The sequence below is a fragment of the Myotis nattereri genome (assembly GCF_964212035.1).
Source record: "Myotis nattereri genome assembly, chromosome: 4".
Classification (NCBI taxonomy): domain Eukaryota; kingdom Metazoa; phylum Chordata; class Mammalia; order Chiroptera; family Vespertilionidae; genus Myotis; species Myotis nattereri.
Window position 1 is genome coordinate 38,176,569 of NC_138079.1, and position 27,502 is coordinate 38,204,070.

General features: G+C 35.0%; 1 protein-coding gene across 4 annotated transcripts in view; it reads left to right on the forward strand.

The window, feature by feature from the left end:
• The window catches only part of TNPO1 (transportin 1), an 88,798-nt gene extending 61,573 nt beyond the window's left edge, over positions 1-27,225 (forward strand). For 2 of the 4 annotated variants that reach the window (XR_013995939.1, XR_013995941.1), the window contains exons 9-24: positions 461-579; positions 3,532-3,592; positions 4,010-4,178; positions 7,923-8,075; positions 9,059-9,284; positions 9,949-10,120; positions 11,411-11,497; positions 13,037-13,144; positions 13,279-13,437; positions 13,518-13,605; positions 15,951-16,049; positions 16,249-16,344; positions 20,110-20,209; positions 22,176-22,250; positions 23,080-23,222; positions 25,619-27,217. Coding sequence is in view for 1 of the 4 variants with exons in the window: in XM_081090043.1 (XP_080946169.1) it covers positions 461-579; positions 3,532-3,592; positions 4,010-4,178; positions 7,923-8,075; positions 9,059-9,284; positions 9,949-10,120; positions 11,411-11,497; positions 13,037-13,144; positions 13,279-13,437; positions 13,518-13,605; positions 15,951-16,049; positions 16,249-16,344; positions 19,171-19,246; positions 20,110-20,209; positions 22,176-22,250; positions 23,080-23,187 (1,896 nt within the window). In the remaining 3 variants the exon portion in view is untranslated. Of the gene's footprint in view, positions 1-460; positions 580-3,531; positions 3,593-4,009; positions 4,179-7,922; positions 8,076-9,058; positions 9,285-9,948; positions 10,121-11,410; positions 11,498-13,036; positions 13,145-13,278; positions 13,438-13,517; positions 13,606-15,950; positions 16,050-16,248; positions 16,345-19,170; positions 19,247-19,319; positions 19,394-20,109; positions 20,210-22,175; positions 22,251-23,079; positions 23,223-25,618 lie in introns of all 4 variants that reach the window. The other 2 variants (XR_013995940.1, XM_081090043.1) reach the window with 2 other exon arrangements.
• The last annotated feature ends 277 nt before the right edge of the window (positions 27,226-27,502 follow it).

Genomic DNA, 27,502 nt, shown 5'->3' on the forward strand with positions numbered 1-27,502 from the left:
CTGAGGGCTCCCGGACTATGAGGGGGGTAGGCTGGGTTGAGGGACAAACCCCCCCCCCCCCAGTGCACGAATTTCATGCACTGGGCCTCTAGTATGTTATAAAAAGATTCTTCATTTTAAGAGAGGTTTAATGGAGGGTTTTATTTTGCTGTTTCTACAAAGACTTAATGTTTTATTATTAATACTCATATTTTTAAAAATCTCAGTGGTTTCATAAAACAAAATACATCCATACGGAACAGCTAAATAATAATGCATTGAATACTTTTCATTAGGCAACATTCAAGAGCAGCAGTTCTTAAGTTTGGTTGCATTTTAAAATTAACTAGGAAGCTTTTTTAAAAAATGTAAACCCTAGATTAAAACGGGCCATAGCAAAGAACTATTAACTTGCTGTAATAGAGGTTTATTTTAATTGCATGATTTTAACTGATTAATATTGAGGCTCCTTTTTTTACAGTACATGCTACTGAGGACCCAAGATCAAGATGAAAATGTGGCTTTAGAAGCCTGTGAGTTTTGGCTAACTTTGGCTGAGCAACCAATATGCAAAGATGTACTTGTAAGACACCTTCCTAAGTAAGTGTTCCTTCTTAATGAATTCTACCTTGTTCTTAAATTTAACAGTGATTCCTCACTTTTGTATTTTTGGTTGAATTCTTCTATCATCAGGGAGTTAAGTTCTAAACAAGTCAAAATTAATTTTATTGTTGGTATTAGTAGAGATTTTTCAAGAAGCGACTAAATTTCTTTGAAATCATGTGAGCATGGTTTATTCTAAGTCATACTTAATTTTGGATAATTCGTGGCACAGTTGTCATTTTTTTATATAATTCTTGTAATTTGACCATGGATTCTGGTGGGATTTTTACCAAAGAAAATTATTTCCCACTAGTTGTGATGTTATGAAATTTTTGGTTAACCTATTGTTAAGGCTGTTTTAACTCAATGAATGCTGTTGGATCAGGGTTTGTTTGTATGTTTTTTCCAGTTTTATTGAGATACTAGAAGCCCGTTGCACGAAGATTCGCGCAATAGGCTTTCCTTCCCCTGGCTGCCAGCACCGGTTTTCCTCCGGCACCTGGGACCCAGGCCTTTGGTCCGGCTGCAACGAGACTTGGCTTCTCAGCTGTAGCTGCAGTGTAGAAGCCAGCCTCTTCAGTCTTCAGTCTTCATTCCAGCCGGAGCCTTCAGTCTTCGCTCCGTGCCTGTGTATGCAAATTAACCGCCATATTTGTTGGGTTAATTTGCATAGTTGCTCTGATTGGCTGGTGGGCGTAGCGGAGTGACACCAATTTGCATGTTTCTCTTTTATTAGTGTAGATAGTTAACAAAACGTATTGGTTATAGATGTACAATGCAATGACTTAATTTGCATTAAAATCAGATATTTAAAAGTAATGCTTGCTAACGTTTGAAAAGTAAGCAATACAGTCTCATGGAAGAAAATTAAAATGCAGAAAACTTAAAATGTTTTGGATTTTCACCACCCTGAGTAATCACTATTAGTATTTTTGATGTATTGTTGCCATATACCAAAAACCATATATTCAGGCTATTTCAGGACAAATTACATTTGATAATTTATAAAACACTTAATGTAGCATCTAGCTATAGTTAGTGCTTAAAATTCTGATAATACTGTTTTGTGGTTTGCTCTTTTCAGTTCTTGAATGTTGTATACTTTTCCTCCAGGTCATTAGTCTTTAAACTTTGAGAACTATTCCATCATAGTGTGCGTACCACATATATATGATTAACTTTTCTTCAGTTGTTGACTATTTAAGTTGTTTGCTCCTTTCTTTTTTTTAACCAAATAATCCTGTAGTAAGCATCTTTTTTTGTTCATAAGTGGTTATTTCTCTCACATAGAATTCCTAGAAATGATTTGTGCCAGGATCAAAGGACTGAACATTTTGGGATTCTTCATAAATATTCCAAATTGTTCTCTAGTGAAGTCATGCGGATTTACACCCCACTTAGAGTGTCCCATCGTGTCACAACTTTTATCAGCCATTAATTATAATTTCTCCAATCTTAACCATCTGGATGAGCAAAGAACAAAATCATTTGTTTTAATTTGTGGTAGTATTATCAGAGTTATCTATTTTTAGTATTTACAGTATTTGAATGTTCTCATTTTCATATAGTCAGTAAACTTTCTTTTCCAATAAATTCTTTCCCCACCAAAAAAGCAATAGTTTCACCTATATTTTATTCTAGTGTCTGTCTGGAATTTATTTGGAAATAGAGTACACCACATGCTAAGCGCATTTTTTTTTTCTTTAGGAAATCCATTTATTACTTTTCTCCCTAATGTGTGGTACCACTTTTATGATTTGTTTGTTTCTTAACATAGGATCATCTAATTCTGAGAGTTATATAAATCAATATTACTTTTTACAAAAACTGAAGAGCTATTAGTGAAAGCCTATAACATTAGGAGATAGTGGTAAAAACACAATTATAGCAAGGTGCTCTAACTGTTATTACACTAATAAAACCTAGACATTCTTAAAGCAACCAGAACTTGAGTAGTAGCAGGCTAAAAAATCATCACTTCAAACATTAAACAACTAAAGCCAGTCATAAATATGTTTGACTTCTATGGCTGCATTTATTTTTAGTTGAACTAATGCATTGTGAGCCCCCCTGGGTGGCTCAGTTAATATGAGCATTGTGTATACCAAATGGTTTCGGGTTCAATCAATCCCCACTCAGGGAGTGTATAGGAGGCAACTGATCAATGTTTCTCTTTCCCCCCGTTCCCCTCTAAAAAAATTAATGGAAAAATCCTTAGGTGAAGTTTTGTGTTTTTTTTTAAGCAAATGTTTGTTGGTATATTTGGGATAAATTCTTAGAGAAGAAATTGCTGTTCTTTTTATTTTTATTTCTAAGCACTATTAATCTTATTTCCTCTAAGATTCTATCTAGCGCAGTGGTTCTCAACCTTCTGGCCCTTTAAAGACAGTTCCTCATGTTGTGACCCAACCATAAAATTATTTTGGTTGCTACTTCATAACTGTAATGTTGCTACTGTTATGAATCGTAATGTAAGTATCTGATATGCAGGATGGTCTTAGGCGACCCCTGTGAAAGGGTCATTCGACCGCCAAAGGGGTCGTGACCCACAGGTTGAGAACCTCTGAGGCGGATCTTGTACATGAGTTGTAAAAGGACTACAACATATATTACGAATACTCATCATTTGAGAAGGTCAGACAGCACAAAATATGCTCTAAGACAATGTTAGTGGTGGTTGTCTCCTTGGTTTGTTTTTATTATTTATTAATTTTAGGGGGAAAGAGGCATGGATTTATTGTTCCGCTTATGCATTCTTTGGTTGCTCCTTATATGTGCCCTGACCAGGGATTGAACTTGATACCTTGGCATATCGGGATGACACACTAATCAACTGAGCTACCAGCCAGGGCTTATCATTGGTATTATTGGTATACAAAAATTTGTTAAGACTCCTTCATAATTTTATTCATCTTTAGTTCCTTGTTTCATGAATTTATTTTCTTATAGGTTGATTCCTGTGTTAGTGAATGGCATGAAGTACTCAGATATAGATATTATCCTACTTAAGGTAAGAAAACTTGTTTTCTGGTGAATGGGGAATATTATTTTTATTGACTTAGTGAATCTTTGAATTTAACTAATAAAACATTTAGAGTAAATCCTATGTAAATAGGCTTCTGTTTTATATATATATTATGCTGCAGAGTTCAAAGGCAGAAGCATAAAAATGCCTTAAATATTATCTGCATGGGATTTAGGTACTCTAGGTTGTACCAGCTTGATGGGAGGCAATACAATGTGGTTGAAAGTACCTGATACCTAACAAGTGTCATGTCATAGTCTATTCCTCCCTTCACAAGGAAGGGGTGCACTTCAGAATCCTATGCATAACCCATCTCTAGGTATTCTGGTTCTTTCACTCATGTGCATATTATTAACCTATAATGATTATCACCAAAATTTTCCCTTTAAAAAAACAACACAGGGTGATGTTGAAGAAGATGAAACGATTCCTGACAGTGAACAGGATATAAGGCCACGTTTTCATCGATCAAGGACCGTGGCCCAGCAGCATGATGAAGATGGCATTGAAGAGGAAGAAGATGATGACGATGAAATTGATGATGACGATACAATTTCTGACTGGAATCTAAGTAAGTTGGAGAGGGAAAAGCACAGTTGCCTGCTTTGGTAACAACTTTATTGAGGAATAATTTACATACCATACAATTCACCCATTAAACAGTGCAATTCAGTAGTTTTTAATGTATTCATAGTTGTGCAGCCATCACCACAGTAAATTTTGGGACGTTTTCATCACCCCAGAAAGAAACTCCATTCTCATTAGCAGTCATTTCCATTTTCTCCGAGTCCCTCAGCCCTAAGTAACTACTAGTCTGTATTCTGTATATATGAATTTGCCTGTTCTGGACTTTTCTATAAATAGAATCATACAATATGAGGTGTTGTATGATTCACCCATGTTGTAGCATGTGGAAAAATAGCTCATTGTATGGATTTATTACATCATATTTATCCGTTTCTCAGCTGATGGACATTTGGTTGTTTCCCCCTTTTGGCTGTTGTGAGTAATGATGCTGTGAACGCTTCTGTAAAGTGTATGTGTGGATGTATGTTTTCAGTTCTCTTAAATATGCATATTCTCAGGAGTGGGATTACTAGGTCATTTGTTAACTGCTTAACCTTTTGAGAAGCTATAAGGCTGTTTTCCAAAATGGCTCCACCACTAACTTTCCCACCATCAGTGTCTTAAGATTGCAGTTTCTTGCTTGCCAACAGTTGTTAACTTTTATCATAGCTGTCCTGGTATATGTGAAGTAGATATGGTTTTGGTTTGCGTTTTTCTGATGGACCTGTTCTTATATTTATTCTTTTTGTTTTTTTAAATATATTTTATTGATTTTTCATAGAGAGGAAGGGAGAGAGATAGAGAGAGCCAGAAACATCAATGAGAGAGAAACATCGATCAGCTGCCTCTTGCACATCCCCCACCGGGGATGTGCCCGCAACCCAGGTACATGCCCCCGACCGGAACCGAACCCGGGACCCCTCAGTCCGCAGGCCGACACTCCATCCACTGAGCCAAACCGGTTTCGGCTATTCTTTAAATATAATTCAGACTATCATTTCTCGATTTGTTTGATATTCTAAAATAGGGCCCAGCCATTGTGGCTCAGTGGTTGAGCTTCGACCTATGAACCAGTAGTTCACAGTTCGATTCCCGGTCAGTGCACGTGCCTGGGATGCGGGTTTAATCCTCATTGTGGGTTGTGCAGGAGGCAGCCAATCAGTGATTCTCTCATCATTGATGTTTCTATTTCTCTCTTCCTCTCCCTTCTTCTAAATATATTTTTTAAAAAAATAGGATCCATAAACTTTGGCCATAAACTTTCTGTTTATCTTATATAAACTTATTTTTGTACTAATTTGCATGAGGATTGGCTGATTATCGTGGATAATTCTAAAATATAAATTGCTTTGTCATAGTCAGACTACAAAATATTTTTTTAAAATCTCTGTTCATTTTCATCCTTAGCTGCAAATCCACATCATTTGTGGGCATTTAATTAGACCACACTCTAATTAAAAACTGTTGGGAGGAACCTAGATACCTGTGGTTTGCTTGCTTGCGTACTGGTTTTTAAAACTCCACTGCTTTAGTTCAGGATTACTCAACCTCAGCACTAATGACATTTTGGGTCACATGACTTTGTTGTGGGGGCTATCCTGCATGTTATAGGATGTTTACCAGCATCCCTGACCTCTACCCAGTAGATGCCAGCAGCCTGCACGCACGCATACACACACACACACACACACACACACACACAATTGTGATAACCAACAAATGTCTCCAGGCGTTGCCATGTTTCCTCTGGGAAATAAAACTACCCCCAGTGAGAACTACTGCTGTAATTCAGAGTGCTTGGATTTCTACTAACTATGAAGTGGTTAAGGACATGAATCATCAGCCTGGACTGTGTAATTCATTTGGTTAAATAACTACCAGTTAGAGTGCCTAACATACCTAGCACTAGGTCAAGGACTTAGCATGCATATCAAATTTACTCTTTCTGGCAGCCTTCCGTAGGTAAGGAAACTGCAAAAAGAGAAACTTGCCCATGGGCAATATAGCTAGTAGTGCTGACACATCTAGTATTAGAACCCAAATCTCACTTTCACAAGTTACCTCCCACTGTATCCTTGCTTTCATGTTGAGGGTGGGGTGGATTAACATTATAATATAGATGACTCTTCAAAAGTAATAATGTACACTTGATTGGGGGATACTTCCTCTTTACATCTCACCCGTCTCTATATCCTTACAGAAGTTTTTCTGTGCACATACAGAAAAACATGTATATCTCTTTTAGGAGAAAAGGCTGAAAAAATGAAATCAGATTATGTGTACTCTGCTCGTTCTTTTCCATATCTATATATATAAAAGCCTGATATGCTAAGTGTCCCTCCTACTGTCCGACCAGTCGCTGTGACACACACTGACCACCAAGGGGCAGATGCTCAACGCAGTAGCTGCCGAGCTGCAGTGACTTGGCAGCAGCAGTTCTCGGGTGACGCACCCGAAACCAGAGAGGAGGGAGCCCAATTCCTCGCAGGGCTACTGATTCCATCTTCAGCCATGGGTTATGTTGTTGCTGGAGCACTGTGGGCCCTGGATCTGGCTTACTGCACACTTGCATTTGTGTTTCCACACCCTGTACGACAGCAACTTTGCAAAGTGCCCTCTCGTACTCCAGGATCCCTCGGGGGATGTCGGAAGGCCAATTTCAGCCCGATCGCAGGCTAGGCCTAGGGACCCTACCTACCAGAGGGACCCCGCTCACTCCACAGATGCCTTTTGAGTTACGGCACCAACCCAGGTGCAGCCGGCCTGGGAGGGACCACAGGAGGTTGGCTCCAGGGCATGTCTGGCTCATCTCGCCCAGTCCCATCCTGGCAGTCACCTAATTAATTTCCTTTCCATGTGCATGAATCCATGCATCAGGTCACTAATATGCTAAGTGTCTGACCTATCGGTATGACACACACTGACAACCAGGGTGCAGACACTCAACACAGGAGCTGCCCCCTGGTGGTCAGTGCCGCTGCTCAGCCAGAAGCTGGGCTCACAGCTGGTGAGTGCACCAGCGGTGGTGGGAGCCTCTCCCGCCTCCGTGGCAGGCAGCACAAGAGTATCCTACTGAGGGCTTAAGTCGTCAGTCAGACATCCCCCAAGGGCTCCTGGACTGCAAAAGGGCGCAGGCCAGGCTAAGGGACCCCTGAGTGCACGAATATCGTGTACTGGGCCTCTAGTATCGTATAACATTCTATATCTAGATTTCATCTGTTTCATGGCAGCATAATCATTTGCATGGATCTACCATACAGTATAACTTAAGACCCTTATTGATGAGTAAGTTATTACGTCTTGTCAATATAATAGCTTTTTTTAAAGAATGGATATTACCATTGTCTAATACTTTGTAATCATTTATTTTGCCTAGTTCACATTGGGGAAAATTTGGACACAATTATATTTTTGTTCTTTTCTAAATTATTGTGTTAAATGAAATCTGCGTTGTTATATAGTCTGATAGTCAATAGTTTCTTAGTCTATAAAGAATGTTTTCTAGCATATTTTATGCATCATGTACTGGCAACTTTTGTTCCAATTTATAGTTTGTTTGCTGATTCTTGGTCATAAAAACATACTCTTGTTAATAGAAGTTTTTTCATGTGACAGCCTCCAATTTAACTGAATTCTTTGAAACTCTGTAAAGGTATGAATAAAGTGTATAGCAATACTCATTTTACATATGTATAACTAAACAATAATGGAGGTTAATGTAATATTTTTGAATTAAATATTTCCTTAGGAAAATGTTCTGCTGCTGCCTTAGATGTTCTTGCAAATGTGTATCGTGATGAGCTTTTGCCACATATTTTGCCCCTTTTGAAAGAATTACTTTTTCATCCTGAATGGGTTGTTAAAGAATCAGGCATCTTGGTTTTAGGAGCAATTGCTGAAGGTAAGTCTTAAGCCACATTTGAAATTTAGAATGCCAATGCTACTAGGCTATTTTAAGAAATTGTTACTCTATAAGCAAAGACTACTTATTGACTCAAATTTATATGCTTTGCTCTTGTTTTCCTGATGTGGGGTAGAGAAAACTATGATCCACATTAACCTTGAATAGGATATTTGAATCCAAAAGCCATATTAGAAAGTGTTTGCTTTAGACTGGTTAACAATTATTAACTAAACAGCCATCGGCTTGCTTCTAACCCCAGCCAAATATTTTGCAAATGCTTTTGTTATGATAAAAGAAATAGAATGAGAGGACAAGGACTCTGTCAGAAGCATTACCATTGCTAGAAAAACAACTTTGTTCCCTAAATAAGTATAAAAAATATTGTAAGTCAGTGATGGCGAACCTTTTGAGCTCGGCGTGTCAGCATTTTGAAAAACCCTAACTTAACTCTGGTGCCATGTCACATATAGAAATTTTTTGATATTTGCAACCATAGTAAAACAAAGACTTATATTTTTGATATTTATTTTATATATTTAAATGCCATTTAACAAAGAAAAATCAACCAAAAAAATGAGTTCGCGTGTCACCTCTGACATGCGTGTCATAGGTTCACCATCACTGTTGTAAGTCAAGAGTGTCATCGTTCTCTGCTAGTATAAGGGTTAGTTATTATTCTGTCCTTAGTTGTAAACATCTATCTAGAAGAACTTGAAGCATTTTAAAGGCAGTTCTAAAAGTCATAATTTGTGTAGCAGAAGTAAAATGAGCTTTCTTTACCCTGTTGGAAGATACTTAAGAGCAGTTAGGTCTCGTTTCAGTTTTTAATAATTTTAGAACAGATTATTACAGTATATTTATTACAGTGGAGGTGATCTGAATATTTTTCATGGATGTGTGTGTCAGTTTAATATTTACTGAAAGGGCTTTTTAACCATATTTTAGCATTTTCTGAAAGTTTTTGGTGATTTTTTCCCTAGGTTGTATGCAAGGCATGATTCCATACTTGCCTGAGCTCATTCCTCACCTTATTCAGTGCCTCTCTGATAAAAAGGCTCTTGTACGTTCCATAACGTGCTGGACTCTGAGCCGCTATGCACATTGGGTAGTCAGCCAGCCCCCAGACACGTACCTGAAGCCATTAATGACAGAATTGCTAAAGCGTATCCTGGATAGCAACAAGAGAGTACAAGAAGCTGCCTGCAGGTAGGACAGATTCATAACAAAATGTTCATTGTGTGGGAAAGGAGTGGGTGTGTCAATGAGAAACTAATTTTCAACCTTGTATGAAATGTTGGTATTAAACCATTAATGCGGTTTTTATTATTATCTGTAGCTTACACCTTATGATTTTGTAAATACAAATGTGATTAACTAGACATCAGCCTTTGTGTTTCTTAAACTTTTTTTCCCTCTCACTGGCTATGACAACAGTATAATTATCTTGCAGCCTAATTTCCATGGGTGTCTGGAGTTGTGCTGGCAAGGGCTACACCAGCCGTGGGCAAACTACAGCCCGCGGGCCGGATCCTGCCCTTTTGAAATGAATAAAACTAAAAAAAAAAAAAAAAAGACCGTACCCTTTTATGTAATGATGTTTACTTTGAATTTATATTAGTTCACACATACACTCCCTCCATGCTTTTGTTCCGGCCCTCCGGTCCAGCCCTCGAGTCAAAAAGTTTGCCCACCCCTGGGTACTCTTGAAGCAATAACAAAGAGCCGATTCACATTAGCCTGTAGGTCAACTACTGTAACTCCACAGAAAGTCCCTCAGTGACCTGTCATCTGTCACTTAGTGTACCTACTTGAGTAGCTGTTAAACTGTTCCTTTTCCCAACACTAATACTCTCTTTCTCTCTAATTACAGTGCCTTTGCTACCCTAGAAGAGGAGGCTTGCACAGAACTTGTTCCTTACCTTGCTTATATACTTGATACCTTGGTCTTTGCATTTAGCAAATACCAGCATAAGAACTTGCTTATTCTTTATGATGCCATAGGAACATTAGCAGATTCAGTAGGACATCATTTAAACAAACCAGTAAGTGTCTGTGATTAACTATTATGAAAATAAATATGTGCTTGGTTTGGAAATTAACAGCAGCATCTCACATGAATGTAAAACACTTTGTAGACTGACTAAAGGAAAAGGAATAAAGTTTTTATACCCTGTAAAATTTAAAGTATTGTATCTGCCACTTTATAAATACTGTAGCTTTAGAGCAGGGGTCCTCAAACTATGGCCCGCGGGCCACATGCAAATACAAATATTGTATTTGTTCCCGTTTTGTTTTTTTACTTCAAAATAAGATATGTGCAGTGTGCATAGGAATTTGTTCATAGTTTTTTTTTAAACTATAGTCCAGCCCTCCCAACAGTCTGAGGGACAGTGAACTAGCCCCCTGTTTAAAAAGTTTGAGGACCCCTGCTTTAGAGTATCACGTCTAGACATTTTTGTTTTCTCACCAGAATTTTCAAGTATGGGGAATACACTAGATAAAACAATTAGAAATTGGGGTAATAGGTTAAAAATGCTAATAGTGATTGATACAGAAGAAATATGGCTAGGGAGCCAAACTGTCTCTAGTAGTGTTCAGAGTAGAAGAGTACGAGATTGGATTTGTAGTATTAGAATTTTAATATAGCTCAGAATTTCCTGCTAAGGAATAGATTTTGTTTATGATTGCTACATGGCAATTCTTAAGAAATTGTCTGTGTTTATAAGTTATACTTAAAACTTGATGCAAGACACTTGGTTTGTGGGTTTACTTTGATATTGGTTGGTTGGTTGGTTTGGAAGGGTGTTCTTCTGAATGTCTTAAATCAGAACCTTTAGAATCGCGGCCCCTTGTTTATATTATTACTACATTTATTTACTTGGTTTTATGGATTCTTCAGTTTAAATAAAGATACTTAAATGATTACGAATCTTTTTCTACAAATGCCCCAATAAGGTAAACCTGTCCTTTCTAACATACTGTACAACTAGAGCCATATTACATGTCACAAGTGCCAGAATTAAAAAATTCAGTCACTAAAGAGTAAAACTTACATGAATCATTCTTGATTGTGATCAAGTAATTTTTATGTATGGTATATTTGTATATATTTTGTTTCAAAAAGGATAAAAGATGACTTAAAACTAGAACAAAGTCACATAAATTAAAAAGATAGGCAAAATAAAAATTTTAAAGGTGCAAAGAGTCTTAAAATACATTCTGTAATTATTTTACACAATTACTCTAAATGGGTTTTAATTTTCATAGACTCAAAATGGACTTGTTAACGTATGACAGTGGAGCTTTATGTGTTTTTTTATTATTGTAAATAGGAATATATTCAGATGCTAATGCCTCCACTGATCCAGAAATGGAACATGTTAAAGGATGAAGATAAAGATCTCTTCCCTTTACTTGAGGTATGCTAAACTGGTAACATTTATTTTATCTGTGTTTTATCAAAAAAACATGTCCAAATCTAAATGGTGTTTAAAAATTTTACAACCTGAGCTATTTCTGTTAAAATGCTGGATAAATACATAACTTCTCATTACTTTAATTATGGTGCACCTATACTAAGAAATATTGTTAAATTATATGTTTTCTAACCTGTTCTTCGGTTGTTATTAATTCTCACCCGAGGATATTTTTTCCATTGATTTTATGAGAGTAGAAGGGAGGGAGAGGGAGAGAGAAATATCAATGTGACATTGATTGGTTGCCTCCTGCATGTGCCCCAACTGGGGCTAGGGATCGAACCTGCAACCCAGGTACGTGCCCTTGACTGGGAATCAAACCCGCAACCCTTTGGTTTCCAGGTGATGCTCTAAACACTGATCGAAGCTGGCCAGGGCTCTAATCTGCTCTTCCTAATTGATAATAAATTATCATGGAGATCTTCCCATATCATATACATCTATCTCTAATCATTTCTTGATATAGATACATAGCTATACCATAATTAATACACAGATGATACTTGGGTAGTGCCAGTTTGAACTGCAAAGATCTGGTTATATGCATATTTTTCCCCATAAAAGCCTGTACTGTTTGTTATCCCCTTTTGGGAGTCCATGGATGTGGAGGGCTGACTAGATGCCTTTGACGTAGCATTAGGACTTGATGCTAATAAAGAGAGACTTCACTTTGTACCCTTTCTGTCTAGTTTGAAATTTTCTTTCATGTATACTAAATACTTTTTAATTAAAAAGAAATGTTATATATTTAAATAACTCAGCACACTATCAAATGTAGTAACTTAAACCTAAATGACTTGATATTGGTAGAGCCAATTCAGTCATTGTCATTCTTGTTCCCCCTATCATTTTACGGGTCACACTTCTGCCATGGATTGTCCCTAGCCAAGAAGTATAAACTTCTGGGACCAAGAGCAATAACTAATTCTGGGTCCAGCAACACAAGAAGAGTTGTTATGGCTAAATAAGCAGGGGCTCAGAATGTGCTCAGTAAAGTCTACCTACATCATTTACCAGAATGGGAGGATAAGTAAATAGATCTCTAATATTTGAGAAAAAAATAGGAATATATAAACTTAATCTGTTCTTGACAGGTGACATTCATTATAGAAACTTTTATAATTGATTTTGAGAGAGAGAGCAAAGGGGAGAGAGAAACATTTATGTGAGAGTGTATCATTGATCTGCTGCCACCTGCATGCCCACATGTGCCCTGACCAGAATCGAAGGTGCACAGGATAACACCCAACCAACTGAGCCACAAAAGCCAGGGCTAGAAACTACTGTTTTACTTTTTTTTTTTTCTGAGGAAACCTCCGGCTGGCAAACTTAACAGCAATGAGTGGCATCCAGGTGAGAGGTTTAAAAAGACTAGTAGAGCAAGCTCAGAAATAACCTGGATCTGAATTAGTATACTTTCAAGTATTTATCATAATGTTAACAATACCCATAAATTTTACACTCATGCTTTATTCTTTCTAGTGCCTATCTTCAGTTGCCACAGCCCTGCAGTCTGGCTTCCTTCCATACTGTGAACCTGTGTATCAGCGTTGTGTAAACCTAGTACAGAAGACTCTTGCACAAGCCATGGTATTTAAAAAAAAAAATTGTATCTCATTGTTGGCATCATAAGCATTTTTCTAAGGAGACGCATAATGTATACAAATGAAATTTTTTAACAATTGATTCAAAGTAATTTTTCAAAAAATTGTGTCTAATTTCAGTTGAACAATGCTCAACCAGATCAATATGAGGCTCCAGATAAAGATTTTATGATAGTGGCTCTTGATTTACTCAGTGGCCTGGCTGAAGGACTTGGAGGCAACATTGAACAGCTAGTAGCCCGAAGTAACATTCTAACACTAATGTATCAGTGCATGCAGGTGAGACCTGTTAAAGTAAAATGAATTGAAACCTGGTTCTCTGTATCACATTTGGGTTAATTTCTGCTTATTTCTTATAGGATAAAATGCCAGAAGTTCGACAGAGTTCCTTCGCCCTGTTAGGTGATCTGACAAAAGCTTGCTTTCAGCATGTTAAGCCTTGTATAGGTAGGAATATTTTCTACTGCTATGATGTGATTTTAATGTCAGCTATGTTTTTTATTATTAAAATGTAATTTCATGGAATCCCAACATTTATAAATGTACATTTGACTGGTTAAAGCTTCTTTGATTGAAGCAGGAAGGACAGGAACTCCTGTTCTTTGCCCCTTGAACTCACCATTACTCAGCAGCCTTTTATTAGGTTTTCTCATGATAAAGCAGCATACTTTTTCAGATATCATAGGATACTTTTCAAGCAATTTACTTAAGAAGTAAATAATGATTTGCTTCTGTTTTAATACCATAGCATTTGTCTTAGTCTTCTGTGAAGATAACAAGGGATTTATTGAATAATGTAACCTGAATTGCTGTCAAATCCATGGGTTAAATGGAATTTTGGTTACTTTTTTTTTCTTCTTCATTTCTGTATTCCATCTTTTTTGGATGAGTTATTTATGCATTATTTAATAAACCTTGGTTTAAAACATTGACCTAAAAGGTTTTTTCATTTCATACAGTTGTGCTTTGGGGTATTTTTCTTTTCCAGTTTTTTTGCGATACAGTTGATACATAACATTCTATAGTTTACGGTATACAGCATGATTTGATATGTTGTACACCTTATGTATATATTATGAAGTGATTACCACAAGTTTAATTAAAATCCATCACCTCAAAAAGTTAAAAAGATTGTTTTTCCTTGTGGTAAGACTTTTAAGATCTGCTCTTTTAGCAACTTTAAAATATACACTACAGAATTGTTCACTATAGTTATCATGGCATACATTACATCCCCAGAACTTATTTCTTATAGACTGGAAGTTTCTTCACCCAATTCCCAGTTGTACTTCTGTAAAAAATAATTGTATTCTGAACTTTGAGTAATAACATTAATTACGATATATTTTTAAAAATCATGAATTTCCAACCTAACTACTCTAAATGAAAGTGTATTGAATTCTTGTCTTGTGTGAAGCTTGTTCTTACAAATATTAACCATCTAACTGAGTTTTTATGAGTTTAAACTTGTATGAAAGGATTTCATTCCTTTGTAAGACTTTTATAGATCATGTGTCCCTTCTTTAGGGGGTGCACAATGTCTAGTTCTCTCTTTTTTTATGTTACCAATAATAATGATTATTTTCTAGATTACTGATTCTTAACCAGGGAAATTCTGTGTGCTGCCCCCCTCCTGCAGAACATTTTTTTCTTGTAAAAACATTTTTTTATTGATCTCAAAAGAGGATGGAAAAGGGAGAGAGAAATAGAAACATCAATGATGAGAGAGAATCATTGATTGGCTGCCTCCTGCATGCCCCCTACTGGGGATTGAGCCTGCAACCTAGGCATGTGTCCTTGACCAGAATTGAACCTGGGATCCTTCATTCCTCAGGCTAGGGCTCCTGCAGAACATTTAGTTTAACCCTAGGGGTGTGTTGCTGGTATATAGGGCATTGAGACAAAAGAAGTTGGCCTAAGTCCTACAAGGCACGCAACAGCCCCACACACAACAGAATAATCTGGACCAAATGATCAGTGTTGCTAAAATTGAGAAACCCTGGTTTTTACATCCACTGATTTTTAAAAATTATATTCTAATTCTTCATTTAATAGTGAGAATACATATGCAGAGACATTTTCCATATCAATAAATTATTTCCCTGAAGTACACATTCTATAGGAGAGGCAGGATCATTGCTTGATTCTCTTTTATTTGCTAGTTTTCAAAATAATGAATTGATTCCCAGTATCTATATTATGTTTCAGAGTTTAGTTTGTGTTTGTTTTTTGAGTGTACCCAAATTGTCCTACCTGTAAGCATTGGTAGCTTAAGTTGGCTCCTGCGTTCTTTGTGGTATAATAAACTAGTACAGGTTTGTTGGGTACATTTCCTGCCCTTAACCTGCAGTGAAACATTTCTGAGACCTTCATTCCTTTTAAGTGCAAAATGATATTGAGAGACCACAATCTGAGCACTAGGGTAAAAGTTACTTTAAAAACCAAAATCACTGCTTTTTTTAAAAAATTGTGCATGTGATATAAACTAGCTTTGAAAAAAAGTTGTAATGTATCATGCTTCCCTTACCTTTGAGTTTTCTCAGTCTGATGACAAGAGTACTATGCCAACTCTTTTTAGTGAAACCTGAAATATTCCAAATCTTACGTTTCCTGATCTACTTCATATGAAAGTTCTGATATTGCCTCTCTCAGTTTCTTAAGATAAATATTTACCAACACCTTTAAAATATTGCTATTTCTTTCCTGCTTTTCAGTTTCCACCTAGTAGGTTTTCTTTAAAGCATAATACACTGCTGTTGATAAGTATACATTTTAAAACATTTTTTTTCTAGCTGATTTCATGCCAATATTGGGAACCAACCTAAACCCAGAGTTCATATCAGTCTGTAATAATGCCACATGGGCAATTGGAGAAATCTCCATTCAAATGGGTAAGATTTTTTTCTTCTTTAAAAGTGTAAGTTTTTAAATGCCTTAATATTTTTGTAATTGCCTTTTTCATGTTTTGTTTTTAAATTTAAATTAATTTTACATATTAATAATAGCATATGTCACAGTTAAAAAAGGAACCAAAGTTGGTATTTTAACATTGAAATTTTTTTTTGTTTTTCTCTTTTGGGGATGATCTAGGTATAGAGATGCAGCCTTATATTCCTATGGTGTTGCACCAGCTTGTAGAAATCATTAACAGACCCAACACACCAAAGACGTTGTTAGAGAATACAGGTACCATATGACTGAACTGTTTTGGTGAAGAGAAAATTACTTGCCTTTTAATTTTAAATTAAGATGCATAGAGAAACCAAAGTTAGCTTTAGAAACCCAGCTTATTATTAACAGCTATTTTGGATTCTCGGTAAATGGAATGGACTGTTTTTAGCTGCCTTCCATAACCAATCTTCAGAAACTTTTTTTTTAAAATCACCTTTTCCCCCTATTCTAGTGTCTTAATACTTCCTAAAATGGACCCCAGCTAAAATAAGGATGGAGAAATATAAATTTTACTTTTATATTAATTCAGAGAGCAACTGGGAGCTGAAAGTAATGGGTTTTTTTTAATCTGTAAAAATATAGCCAAAGATAGATTGCAATGTAGTGGCTAATTGGTTTATAATGGTTTATATACGTATGTATTTTCTATTTTGTGTATACTTTTCCTTCAAATTGAAGACTCAGGCAGTACTTTGTGGGATTTTTATTCAGGAGGCTTGTTTCTCTTTTGCATTTAGAGAGCATGTTTATATTAAAGAGTACCTTCCATACCATACTATGGAACACATTTCAGGGTGATTTCCTTCCACCTTCTTAGATTTTTGCTGATAATGATATAAGATATAAATTTTGCTTTCAATCAGGCACTTCTCTTTATATACTAAGATAATTCCAGTAATATATTCATAGTCAATGAAGGTCTTACCAAAATATTGGACAAAGATTAAAATAAGGTTTTCTAAATAAAAATTGTTTTCAAGGGCGTTTTAATTTTATGTTTCTTAATTATAGAAAGCTTATTTTGGCCTAATGTGATTAAAATTGTTATGTTTATTGGTATGGAAGGAAATCTTTTAATTATGAAACAGTTATATGGCTGTTTGGCTGTATGGGTACTGTTTATATCATAAAGCGAATCAGATTTTCTTGCTAAAAAGTAAAAAAGTCTTTGTGTAGGATGGTTATGAAATCCTGTCTAGTTTTTATCTCTTTAGAATGCAGTACCTATACATGACATTCAGATTTGGAACACTTGCCATTATAAAATTACTATTAAGTCTAAAGAAACTTTCTATTTATTTTTAAATGTGAATGCGTAACTGCAAATAAATGTTGAGTGTAATGTATGTTAAAGTTTCTTGTGGGATATCAGCTGGTGAATTCCTTTAACAAATTGGCTTTATCTATAAGATTATATTCTAAATATGATTCTACCCTAAGTAAATCAAAAGGTAGTTGGTAATACTTTGCAATTTGATATGATTAAGAAACACACTTGGCATTCACTGAATTACTCTTAATACAAGTGGCTGCAGAAAATGTTTTATTTCCTCACCCAAAAAAGGAAGTAATTATTAAATAAAATCATTGTCAATGTCTAATGTCTATAGATTTTAGCAACTTAATTATCATTATCTTAATATTTTATAAAGCCAATTCCTTAGTGTATGCAGTTATTTGCTTTTTTTCCAAATCAGTATATCCTACACTGAACTTTCTCAATGGACCATCATCTGCTTTATCGCATGTTTCATTGGATTGTTCATACTTGCCTGTTTAATGAGAATGTTGCATAGTTTGTGTCTTTTGAACATAGGTTTTCTTTCTCTTGCTTCATATGAATCTGCTGGATTTTAGTATTATCTGTGTAGTTTGCTTCAAGTAATCCTTAAACATTTTTCTTTACCCCTCACCCTTTTTTTATGAAAGGTTAACTTGTAAGTTTTTGAGAGAACACCATTAAAGCACTTCATGGTTTGTTTTCTGTTCGTGTTTTTCTTTTTTTTCACGTTGTGTATAAATGTATTTATATGTATGTATCTTTGAATTGCAGAATACAGTTCTGAGTTGCACTTGTTTTAGCCCTTTTAAGTATAAGGACTTCCTGAATTTTGATGGTGAATATATGTTTGATTAATTCCCATTTTGCATAGAATCTTAGCATGTAATCAGTACAATGTTTATCTACTTTGTGCTATGCCTTTTATAGCAAAGACAGAATATTTGTTACTTTGGTCCACATATCACATGTCATTACAGTGGACTGTCTGAATTTCCTTTATGTCAATGTGGTATGAAATTAGTGGACTATTACCTGAGTTGTTAATCACCATTAGAGAGTTTTCAGAATGGGATTTGACATAGCACAGCAATTTTTCAATCCATTCAGTGTGTACCATAATACCTAAAACTTGACAGTTGATTTTGACAGCAGGCAACCAATGGTCCACTGGTTTGTTTTGGAAATGTTAAACAAAAAACTTGACCAAAGTTTGGATTAAATTCCTAGATAATTTTCAAAAATGGAAATCACTAATAAAAAGAGATGTGGAAAAGTAAGAAGGAAATTTTAACTGTTTTAACTGAGAAGTGTGTTTGAGTAGACAATTCAGAAATGTAGTCATTCGCATTTACTAATTATTGGGAAAAAACATAGATTTCATTATTAAATTCTGAAATTTCAACTGGCTTTAACTGAAGAATTTCTAAATTAAATAATCGCTCATCTTTTTATTAACAGAAAGTATGATAAATTGACACTTCATTGAGCGAGTAAAGCAATTCATCATGGTTTTTGGTGTTCTCTCAATCTTTAAAGTTTTTTTAATTCCTTTTGTTTTTCCTTTTTCAAGAGTATGCCATATATGTTGCTGCCCCTTATTTTAGGGGGTGGTAGTAAACAGCACTGGTGAAATCTTATGTTTATTATCATACACAAATTCTGTTGGTTTCTGTTTCTGAGTTATTTGTTGTTTTTTCTTTATTTTTTCTCCTTCCCCCTCATTTGCTCATGTCTTGGTTGGCGTTTGGTGGTGTATAACCGTGATTGCGTTACCTTAGCAATAACAATTGGTCGTCTTGGTTACGTTTGTCCTCAAGAGGTGGCCCCCATGCTACAGCAGTTTATAAGACCCTGGTGTGTATTATTCAATCTTTTTTTTTTAATTCATTTTTCTTCACTCTTTCTTTCTCTTTCTATCTCACTTTAGATATATTTTCAGTTGGTTACAAAAATCACAGTCCTTAATCATTGCCAACCATGTGACTAATCTTGCCCTATCAGGTTTGTGAGGTTTTCAGCAGCATCGTCATGTATATTTATTTTATGTTGTGGCTAACGACTAATTGATGCATGGGATAAGATTGTCACATGCTTGCTGTGTTAAGAAGCTTGATTACACATAAAAAGCATTTAAATATCCACCAGTAAAATAAAGATGCATGCAAATTCTATAAATTTAGGTTTTTGCATTATGTTTCCTTTTTATAATTAATTTGAAAACTTGAATTGCATTAAGAAATACATGTTTAAATTTATGTATAAAAATCTTATTTGCTTATTAATGTAAAAGTTAAACATCTACACCATAAGATAATAGTTTATATTGTGGCAGTATATCCTATGTTCTGCTTCTTTTAATTGATAATCTTTCAATTCAGTCATTTTAGTGTTTAATGGAATACAAGTCATAATGCAGTCTTTTTTAAATTGGTAATTTACTCATGGCTCAAGCTCATTAATAGTTTAAATGAGAGATTAAAATCAATTGTCCATTTTATAGATGCAATCTATTAATAAGAAAATTTGAATTTTATGGTTTTTATTATTTGAAATTAGATGGGCCCTCATTCAGGAAGTGTGAGAAAGTTAAGCTTTATGAAAATTCTTTTAATATAAGCATTATACGGTGTTGCTTATTCCATTAAATACTGTTCATTAGTATTGTAATTGAAGCTGCTTCTTACTTAAATGCTAAACTCAATTCTATAATTTAATAGGTGCACCTCTCTGAGAAACATAAGGGACAATGAGGAAAAGGATTCAGCATTTCGTGGAATTTGTACCATGATCAGTGTGAATCCCAGTGGAGTAATTCAAGTAAGACGTTCCCAAGAATTTGTTCGTAACTTAATATTCTGAATATTTTGTCATGAAATGTAGTAGCAGATGGGGCGAATACATTTTCATTCTTGTACTGAATAAAGCCAAAGCTTTGTTCATTCACATTTAGGCCTCATTTATTTACTTTGTATATGTCTCCCATCCCTGAATATCAGTTTGTTGAATTTGAGGATATTTATACTTAAGAGAGTGACCTAATAGTAGAATACTCTTTCTGTTACTTAAAATCAAACTGCCAAACTCAGTAGTGAGTAAAATAGAATAGTGAATCAGCCATTGAAACTAATTTTGAGAGCTTATGGTTTATTTATCCTTATTTTGTTTCCTGTCTTAATTCTTACTATGTTTAGACAATTTCAGCATTAAAAAAAATTATTTGGCAATAGTATCAAGCATGAGTCTGACCAGATCTCTGAATCCAACTGCAAATTTGCAAGACACACAAAATAGAAACGTGTTGATTGACACCATATATATGAAATCAATAAAATGCAAGCCATCGCACTCCCAAATAAAAGTCCAGGTTCCTCAACAGAAATTATAAAGGGTAAAAGTGTAAGCAGGGTTTTCAAGAAAGTGACCATTCTCTTCCAAGAGATGGGTGTTTTACACATTTTTAAATTGAAACCTTTTAATATTTTCTATCTTGTATTAAGTACTCTGTTGTTTAATTTAGGTTTATAAACATACATTACATTACCAGCTTATAAAATTCAGATTAATGTGGGTGACAGGCATTAAAAACTTACAAATTAGAACTGGAAAAAATCTTGACTAATTTCACATTTGTAAAACAATAACTTACTATCTTTAGAGATGGTCCCTACTTGGGACAATAACCTTCTGGCAGTAAGTTAGGGTGGTTTTTTTGTTGTTGTTCATTATTTAAGAACTTTTGTATCACACCTTAAATGTGTTTTAGAGGTATCATATGAAGTCTACTATGTATGTTTAAAAGGAACATTTTCCTATTAGAATTTTAGCTACTTTTTTTTTAAATTTATACATGAAGTAACACATGTATATGGTCATGAATCATTACCAACTTAAGAATTGGTAGAAATTTCTACTTTTTACATATGTATTTGGATATAGTTAAAAGAAAAATCTTAAGTTTCTTATGTTTAAATTTGTAATCACAAATTTTACATGTTTGTACATATATTTAAGTTTTTAACATCACACTTTGATAATTAAAGTAGTGAACATGTCAGGACATCAGGTACATCTTGAATGTTGTATCTTCAGTGTTTTCAGTGTGATAATCTATATTTAAAAAAACTTTATTGAAATATTTAAAGGCCTTGCTTGTTGTCACCTTGTTTTTAGTCAGAATAATCCAATTATCTTTTAAATTGTCTAAGCATTGGGGAGGGGGTTGTTTGTTTTGGATTGGGATGGGTTGGGTTGGGTTAGGTGTTATTCGTAGCTACATAATTAGTTTTTTCTAACTTTTGGTCATTTCAGTTTCTATATGAAGATTGGTCTTAAAATTTAGATCTATTCATTTCTGTGCTTCAAATTAAGCTTATTTGTTGTATGCTTTTAACTATCTTAAATTATTTTTAGGCTACTTAGAATTGTATTATTACTTTATGTAATCCAATAATAGAAAGTTTTTAATTGGTGTTCATTTGGTACTTTCAGTTCATTGCTGATACTAAACATTTACTAGATGGGTTTTGTTTTGTGATGTAAATAAAATAAAACATAAAAGGGCATTAAATTGCAATATAAACTGAATGAGGAGAGGTTCGTTCATGGTAGAGGAATAAGGACAATCATTAAGCAATTCACTTACAATTTTTATAATCATAGTTGATTTTCCTTTTTATTTTGGCTAGGATTATATCATACATATTCTGAAGTTTATATATCTTTTTTTCATGTATAGTTTGACAAATATAATATCAATCTAAAATGTATTTCTTGCTTGTTACAGGATTTTATATTTTTTTGTGATGCCGTTGCATCATGGATTAACCCAAAAGATGATCTGAGAGACATGTTCTGTAAGGTAACTAAAAAGACTTTATGATACGCATCTTGGAATTATTACAGTCCTAGATGGAAAGTTTGAATTATTTTTACATTTCATATAAAACTAGACTCTTCAAATCAATATTGGTAGACTATACAACTTAGGACCTTTGTTCTCAATAAAAAAGTTGTTTTCAAGCAGTACCACTGATACCTGTGGTTCAATTATCCCACCTGTGCAAATTAACATATTTTCAAAGATGGCTGACTGAGATTTAGAATATAATACAGACTTGAATGAAGTAAATCTAAGTGGTCTCCATAGGGATTAAACCTACATAGTTCTTTGTTTTAGTAGTGCCCCCCTTTTGATTAACTCTAGTCAGCATTCAACCATAACAAAGAAAAAGAAGTAAAATGCTGTTACATGTTTGAATTACCTAATAATAAAATTAGTGAACTATATATACTTAAGCCAGGAACCCAAAGCTTTTTATATTTCCAACTTGACAAAACTTAGTATAGCATAGAAATTTTATTCCTTTGAGTGAATTCTTCTTTTTTTCTTTGAGTGAATTCTATGCTTTTTGTTTTTCATAAGTATTATACCAGAGATTTCTTAGCATCTATTACTGTGACACTTGCTAAGTTCTAAACTTCTCAAAAAAAGCTTAGCATGTTCAGGGAGGTGCTTTTAGGCAAGACATAGAATGTTGTAGAATCCAACAAAGTTTGAGAATTATTACTTTAAAATGGATAAAATTTTAAAATAATAAAATCAGTAGTTTTTATTTCTGAAGCTATGCAGATCTGAGTTTTATCTTTTGTTATTGATAAATTAATGATTTTTCTTTCACTCTTTGCAGATCCTTCATGGATTTAAAAATCAAGTTGGAGATGAAAATTGGAGGCGTTTCTCTGACCAGTTTCCGCCTCCCTTAAAAGAGCGTCTTGCAGCTTTTTATGGTGTTTAACCTCATGCACTTGAGCTGCAGTCCCATAATTAGGGGTAAGTTGTAAATAGCTTAGAATTTTTCAGGATGAAGAAATTTAGGACTGTAATAAAAAACTACTGAATAGAATAGGGCTATTTGTTTTCTACAGAGGTTGGATAAAACAATCTCATGCTATATTAAACTTTAAATTTTAAATTACTTAAGTAGAATTAGAGAACCATCAAGCAAGATAAAATGCATGGTTCCACTCTGAGTCCTAGATAGAAAGAAATCCAAGCTGGCATGCTAGTTAGAATACTTAACATTGCTTTCACTGTTGCCTTTTTTGCCCTATAAGAGATCACCAGAATAGAAGTGGTTTAGTTTTAAAGCATGAGTTTATAGTTTCTGATATATCAAGGACTTACTATGTAGTGGGCTTTAGGGAAAACCCAAGTAGACTGGAAATGGGTTTTGTCTCAGTAGCTAAGAATATTTATTATTCAATCTTTAATATACATTTTTAAAAATATGGTTTTATTGATTTTTGAGAGAAAGGGAGAGGGATAGAGAGATAGAAACATTGATGAGAGAAATACCATCGATCAGCTGCCTCCTGCACCCCCCCTACTAGGAGCAAGTCCGCAACTCAGGCATGTGCCCTGACCAGGAATGGAATTGGTGACCTCTTGGTTCCTGGGTCAACACTTAACTGTTGAGCCACACCGGCTGAGCTCAATGTACATTTTTATTGAACGCCTACCAATGAGCCTAGCACTGTTTTTTCTAAATGGGCAATGGAAGATTGTTTTGATTTGGGGTGCTAGAGAGTAAGTTCACTTGGACTCTTTTGTTTCTTGAGATTTTCCATACTAAGTTGAACTAACAATTCTGGTTTCTTGGCCTCAGTTCCTTCATTGAGTTCTTTTGAGGATTAAATGCTGTTATAATATCTGATGCCAAAATTGGGTATGTTGCCTAACACACTGAGTTGGTTCAACAAATGTTAGGAACATGGGCCAGTGCAGGTACAGCGAACTAGGGTTTATACCTTAGGTTTTAGATATAAAGCGAGACAGATTTTACTGAAGGCCAGAGAATGTATTCAGGGTGTGTCCAGCAGTTGTGTAGCAAATTGAATTACCTTTTTATGTTGGAGTTTTGTTTGCTTACTTGCTTGCTTATTTACTCTGAGCTAGGTTTTAAACCTGGAAAGATTCCAATTAACCTAGATGACAGTAGAAATACACTTGCACCCTCTGGAATGTCTCAGAATCCTTTGTGTGTGTTGTCCCAGGAGGTCTTGAGTCCTAATAGCTATTTTATGGCCTTAGCATTTTGGAAAAGTGCTTGATTCACTTAATGTTAAATCATGAGAATGCATCAAGGGCCAAAGATTCAACCGTGAGCTAAGTCTCAAGCACTTTCAGATTTATTACCTTCTGTTGTCCCTATCATATCACCAATTACAAGTTAACTGTGGTGACCATATTCTAAGACAAGGTATGTAGTAATTCTTAGTTTTCTAATTAGAAATAAAAGTCAATCATATTTTCCTGCCTTTTTTTGTATTCTACCCATTTTTCATAGGCAGAGAAAAGGGGTTGCTTGTACTTCTCCACAGATGGGCTAGTCACCTTTGTGAATTCACATGAACTTTCATAAATATCCAAGGTTTGGCATGAGTGGTTCATAGAGTTTTGTTGTGAAAGTTCCACTGTCAGATACTAGTTACAATCTCCCAGTAATCTATCTATAGTTCTTGGTGTCACTTTCATCATTAAAAATGCTACCATTGAAAAAGTCCTTACCAGGAAAATCAAGTGTTCTGAGAGTATAGAAAATGACTGAGTGAAATAGGGTCAGAAGAATTATTAATTAGCATCAAGAAGTCAAGGTTGCCTTACCGGTGTGGCTTAGTGGTTGGGCGTGGACCTATGAACCAGGAGGTTGAGGTTCAGTTCCCAGTTGAGGCACATGCCCAAGTGGCAGGCTTGATCCCTAGTGGAAACGTGAGGGTGGCATCCAATCAATGATTCTCTCTCATCATTGATGTTTCTGTCTCTCCCTCTCTGAAATCGATAAAAATATATTTAAAAAGAGGGGGGAAAAAAGTGTTAAAATTTACTTTTTTATATTTGCTGAGTGTAGTGGACACCTTTAATACCTCCTATGCGAAAACATCAGACAACCAAAAATAAGTAATGCTCTTTGAGTTTTTGGGTTGGTTTTTTTTTTTAATATAGATTGGATTTTTGTTTGCTTTATATTGGTAATACTGGCAAAAAGGGATGTTTTTGCAGGTGATAGTTGAGACTATAGGAGAAGGAAGCAACATGGTTATCATTAGGCAATTTGTCCAATTTCTCATTTTCTTTAGGTAGAGATAGCATCATTACTTGATTAATTTTGTGGTCCACTCACTTCAAAAGAGAAACAATTGTTAAACTATAAAACTGTTTTCTTACAGGTCCTTCAGTCTTGGAGACTATGAGGGAGCCTCTGCACCCAGGGAAAATGTTACCCTTTACAGGGGGGAAGGGTAACCCAGTAGGGAATACAGTACAATCCCAACCCTACTGGGAGGGGCGGGAGGGAGGTGTTGCCGTCACTGTATTGTCGATGTTGGGAAACGTTTTAACATCTGGAGCCTTTGTGGGTGGAAATCTGTCTTCAATTACAACTCCGCACTGGATGTGAAGAAGCAAAAAAAAAAACCTATTCAGTCAACTCACAAAACAGTACATTCTGGAATATTATGGGGAATTGTACCAAAACAAGAACCATATAAATGATGCATAGGGATAAAAGAGGAAAATTTATATAACGCACAATAAAGGAAACCTAAGAATGGGGGTTACAAACAGTAAAGAAGCTTTTTTATTATTATTATTTAAAGGTTTTTATAAATTTTCCCATGCAATGGGGCCTTGTTTTTGCATGCTGATAAAGAACTACACAAATGAAGCTAATAGAATTAAAATCAGCTTGCTGACCCATACTAGAAGCAGGTTCTTGGAAGTTACAATTTAAGGTACCCCCTCAAAAAAAGTCAGAAATAAAAAATCTAATTTAAACAATGAAGCACCCTGTGAAATGCCAAATGAGTCACTCCTTTTACCTTTGTCGGGTGGGCAGGGAGGGAGGAGTAAGTGGGGTTGGACATATCAAAAAAAAGATAGAACTCTTGATTTTGCATTAAAACATTAATGTAGTGGATATAATTTGATGGTTGTACTTCATTAGATTTAATTTCTAGGCCAAGACATTAATTTTAAAGTGCAGTTTAAGGTTCAGGCATGCATTCTGGCTCATAGTGATTGAAAGTAAATTAGTGGGAAAGTAAGTAGCATGCTTGCATCACGTAGAGTGAGATTGGTATTCATTTACCTCTGTTGCGCCAGTTTGTGTTGCAGTTTACCAATTCAATATAGCCCTGCATTTAAAATTCCTTTTTAAGATTTGTGGATTTTATTTTTATTAAGAATATAGGTATATAAAGTACTGTAGTTTACAGCTAGGCCTTGAAATACCTTTTTAGGATCTGTTAGGAATAAGATTGATATTGTATTGTGTGTAACCTGCACAATGTGGAAAGCTGATATACCTGTGCAAAATCTTTGGCTCTGTGCTGTCAGTGTGATGTGCTTTCTGCATGGTTATATACTACTAGTGATTTTATCAAATTTCTAAACTTCAATTACATGGTAAAAGATCTGTAAGAGGTTACATAAATGTTAGTTGGCACATAAAGACAATTGTAGAAGTTGAAGACATGATTGCTATATTTCAATGTTTATTCCCACTCAACATAATGCCTTCTAAGCTTTTTTTTGTTGTTCAAAGCATGATCTTAAGGATATGTTTAAGTTAATGGATGTAATGCAGGGTTCCTACACTGTATTGGCGCATGTTGGTGGCCCTCTGTGCCCTAGATATATGCACACAGGGTGCAAGTAAAAAGCTACAGAGTGAAAGTTGATTTGGATCCTCTTCATTTCATTTGTTTAGCTTTTCTGTTATTTTTCTCTACTTACATGTATTCCTGTGAATAAATCCTTGTTAAGTTAACCCTTTACTTTTCCTTCCATGTGTATTTTCTTATATACTGTGAATGTGAAATCCTAACTGGTACACTTGATCTTGTCTCCATATAAAGTTTCAAGTCTTTATTAATTTGGATTGCCTGAACAGTGTATCCCATGATGATGAAGGAAAATGGAGAGATTTTTCTTTTTAACTCTGCTGGTCAGAGATGAAGCCACACCTTTCCATTTTTCAATGCTGCATATTTAATCTGCAACAAAAATGTTAAGCCATAACAACCTTTTTATATTTTAGTTTGTCACCTTTG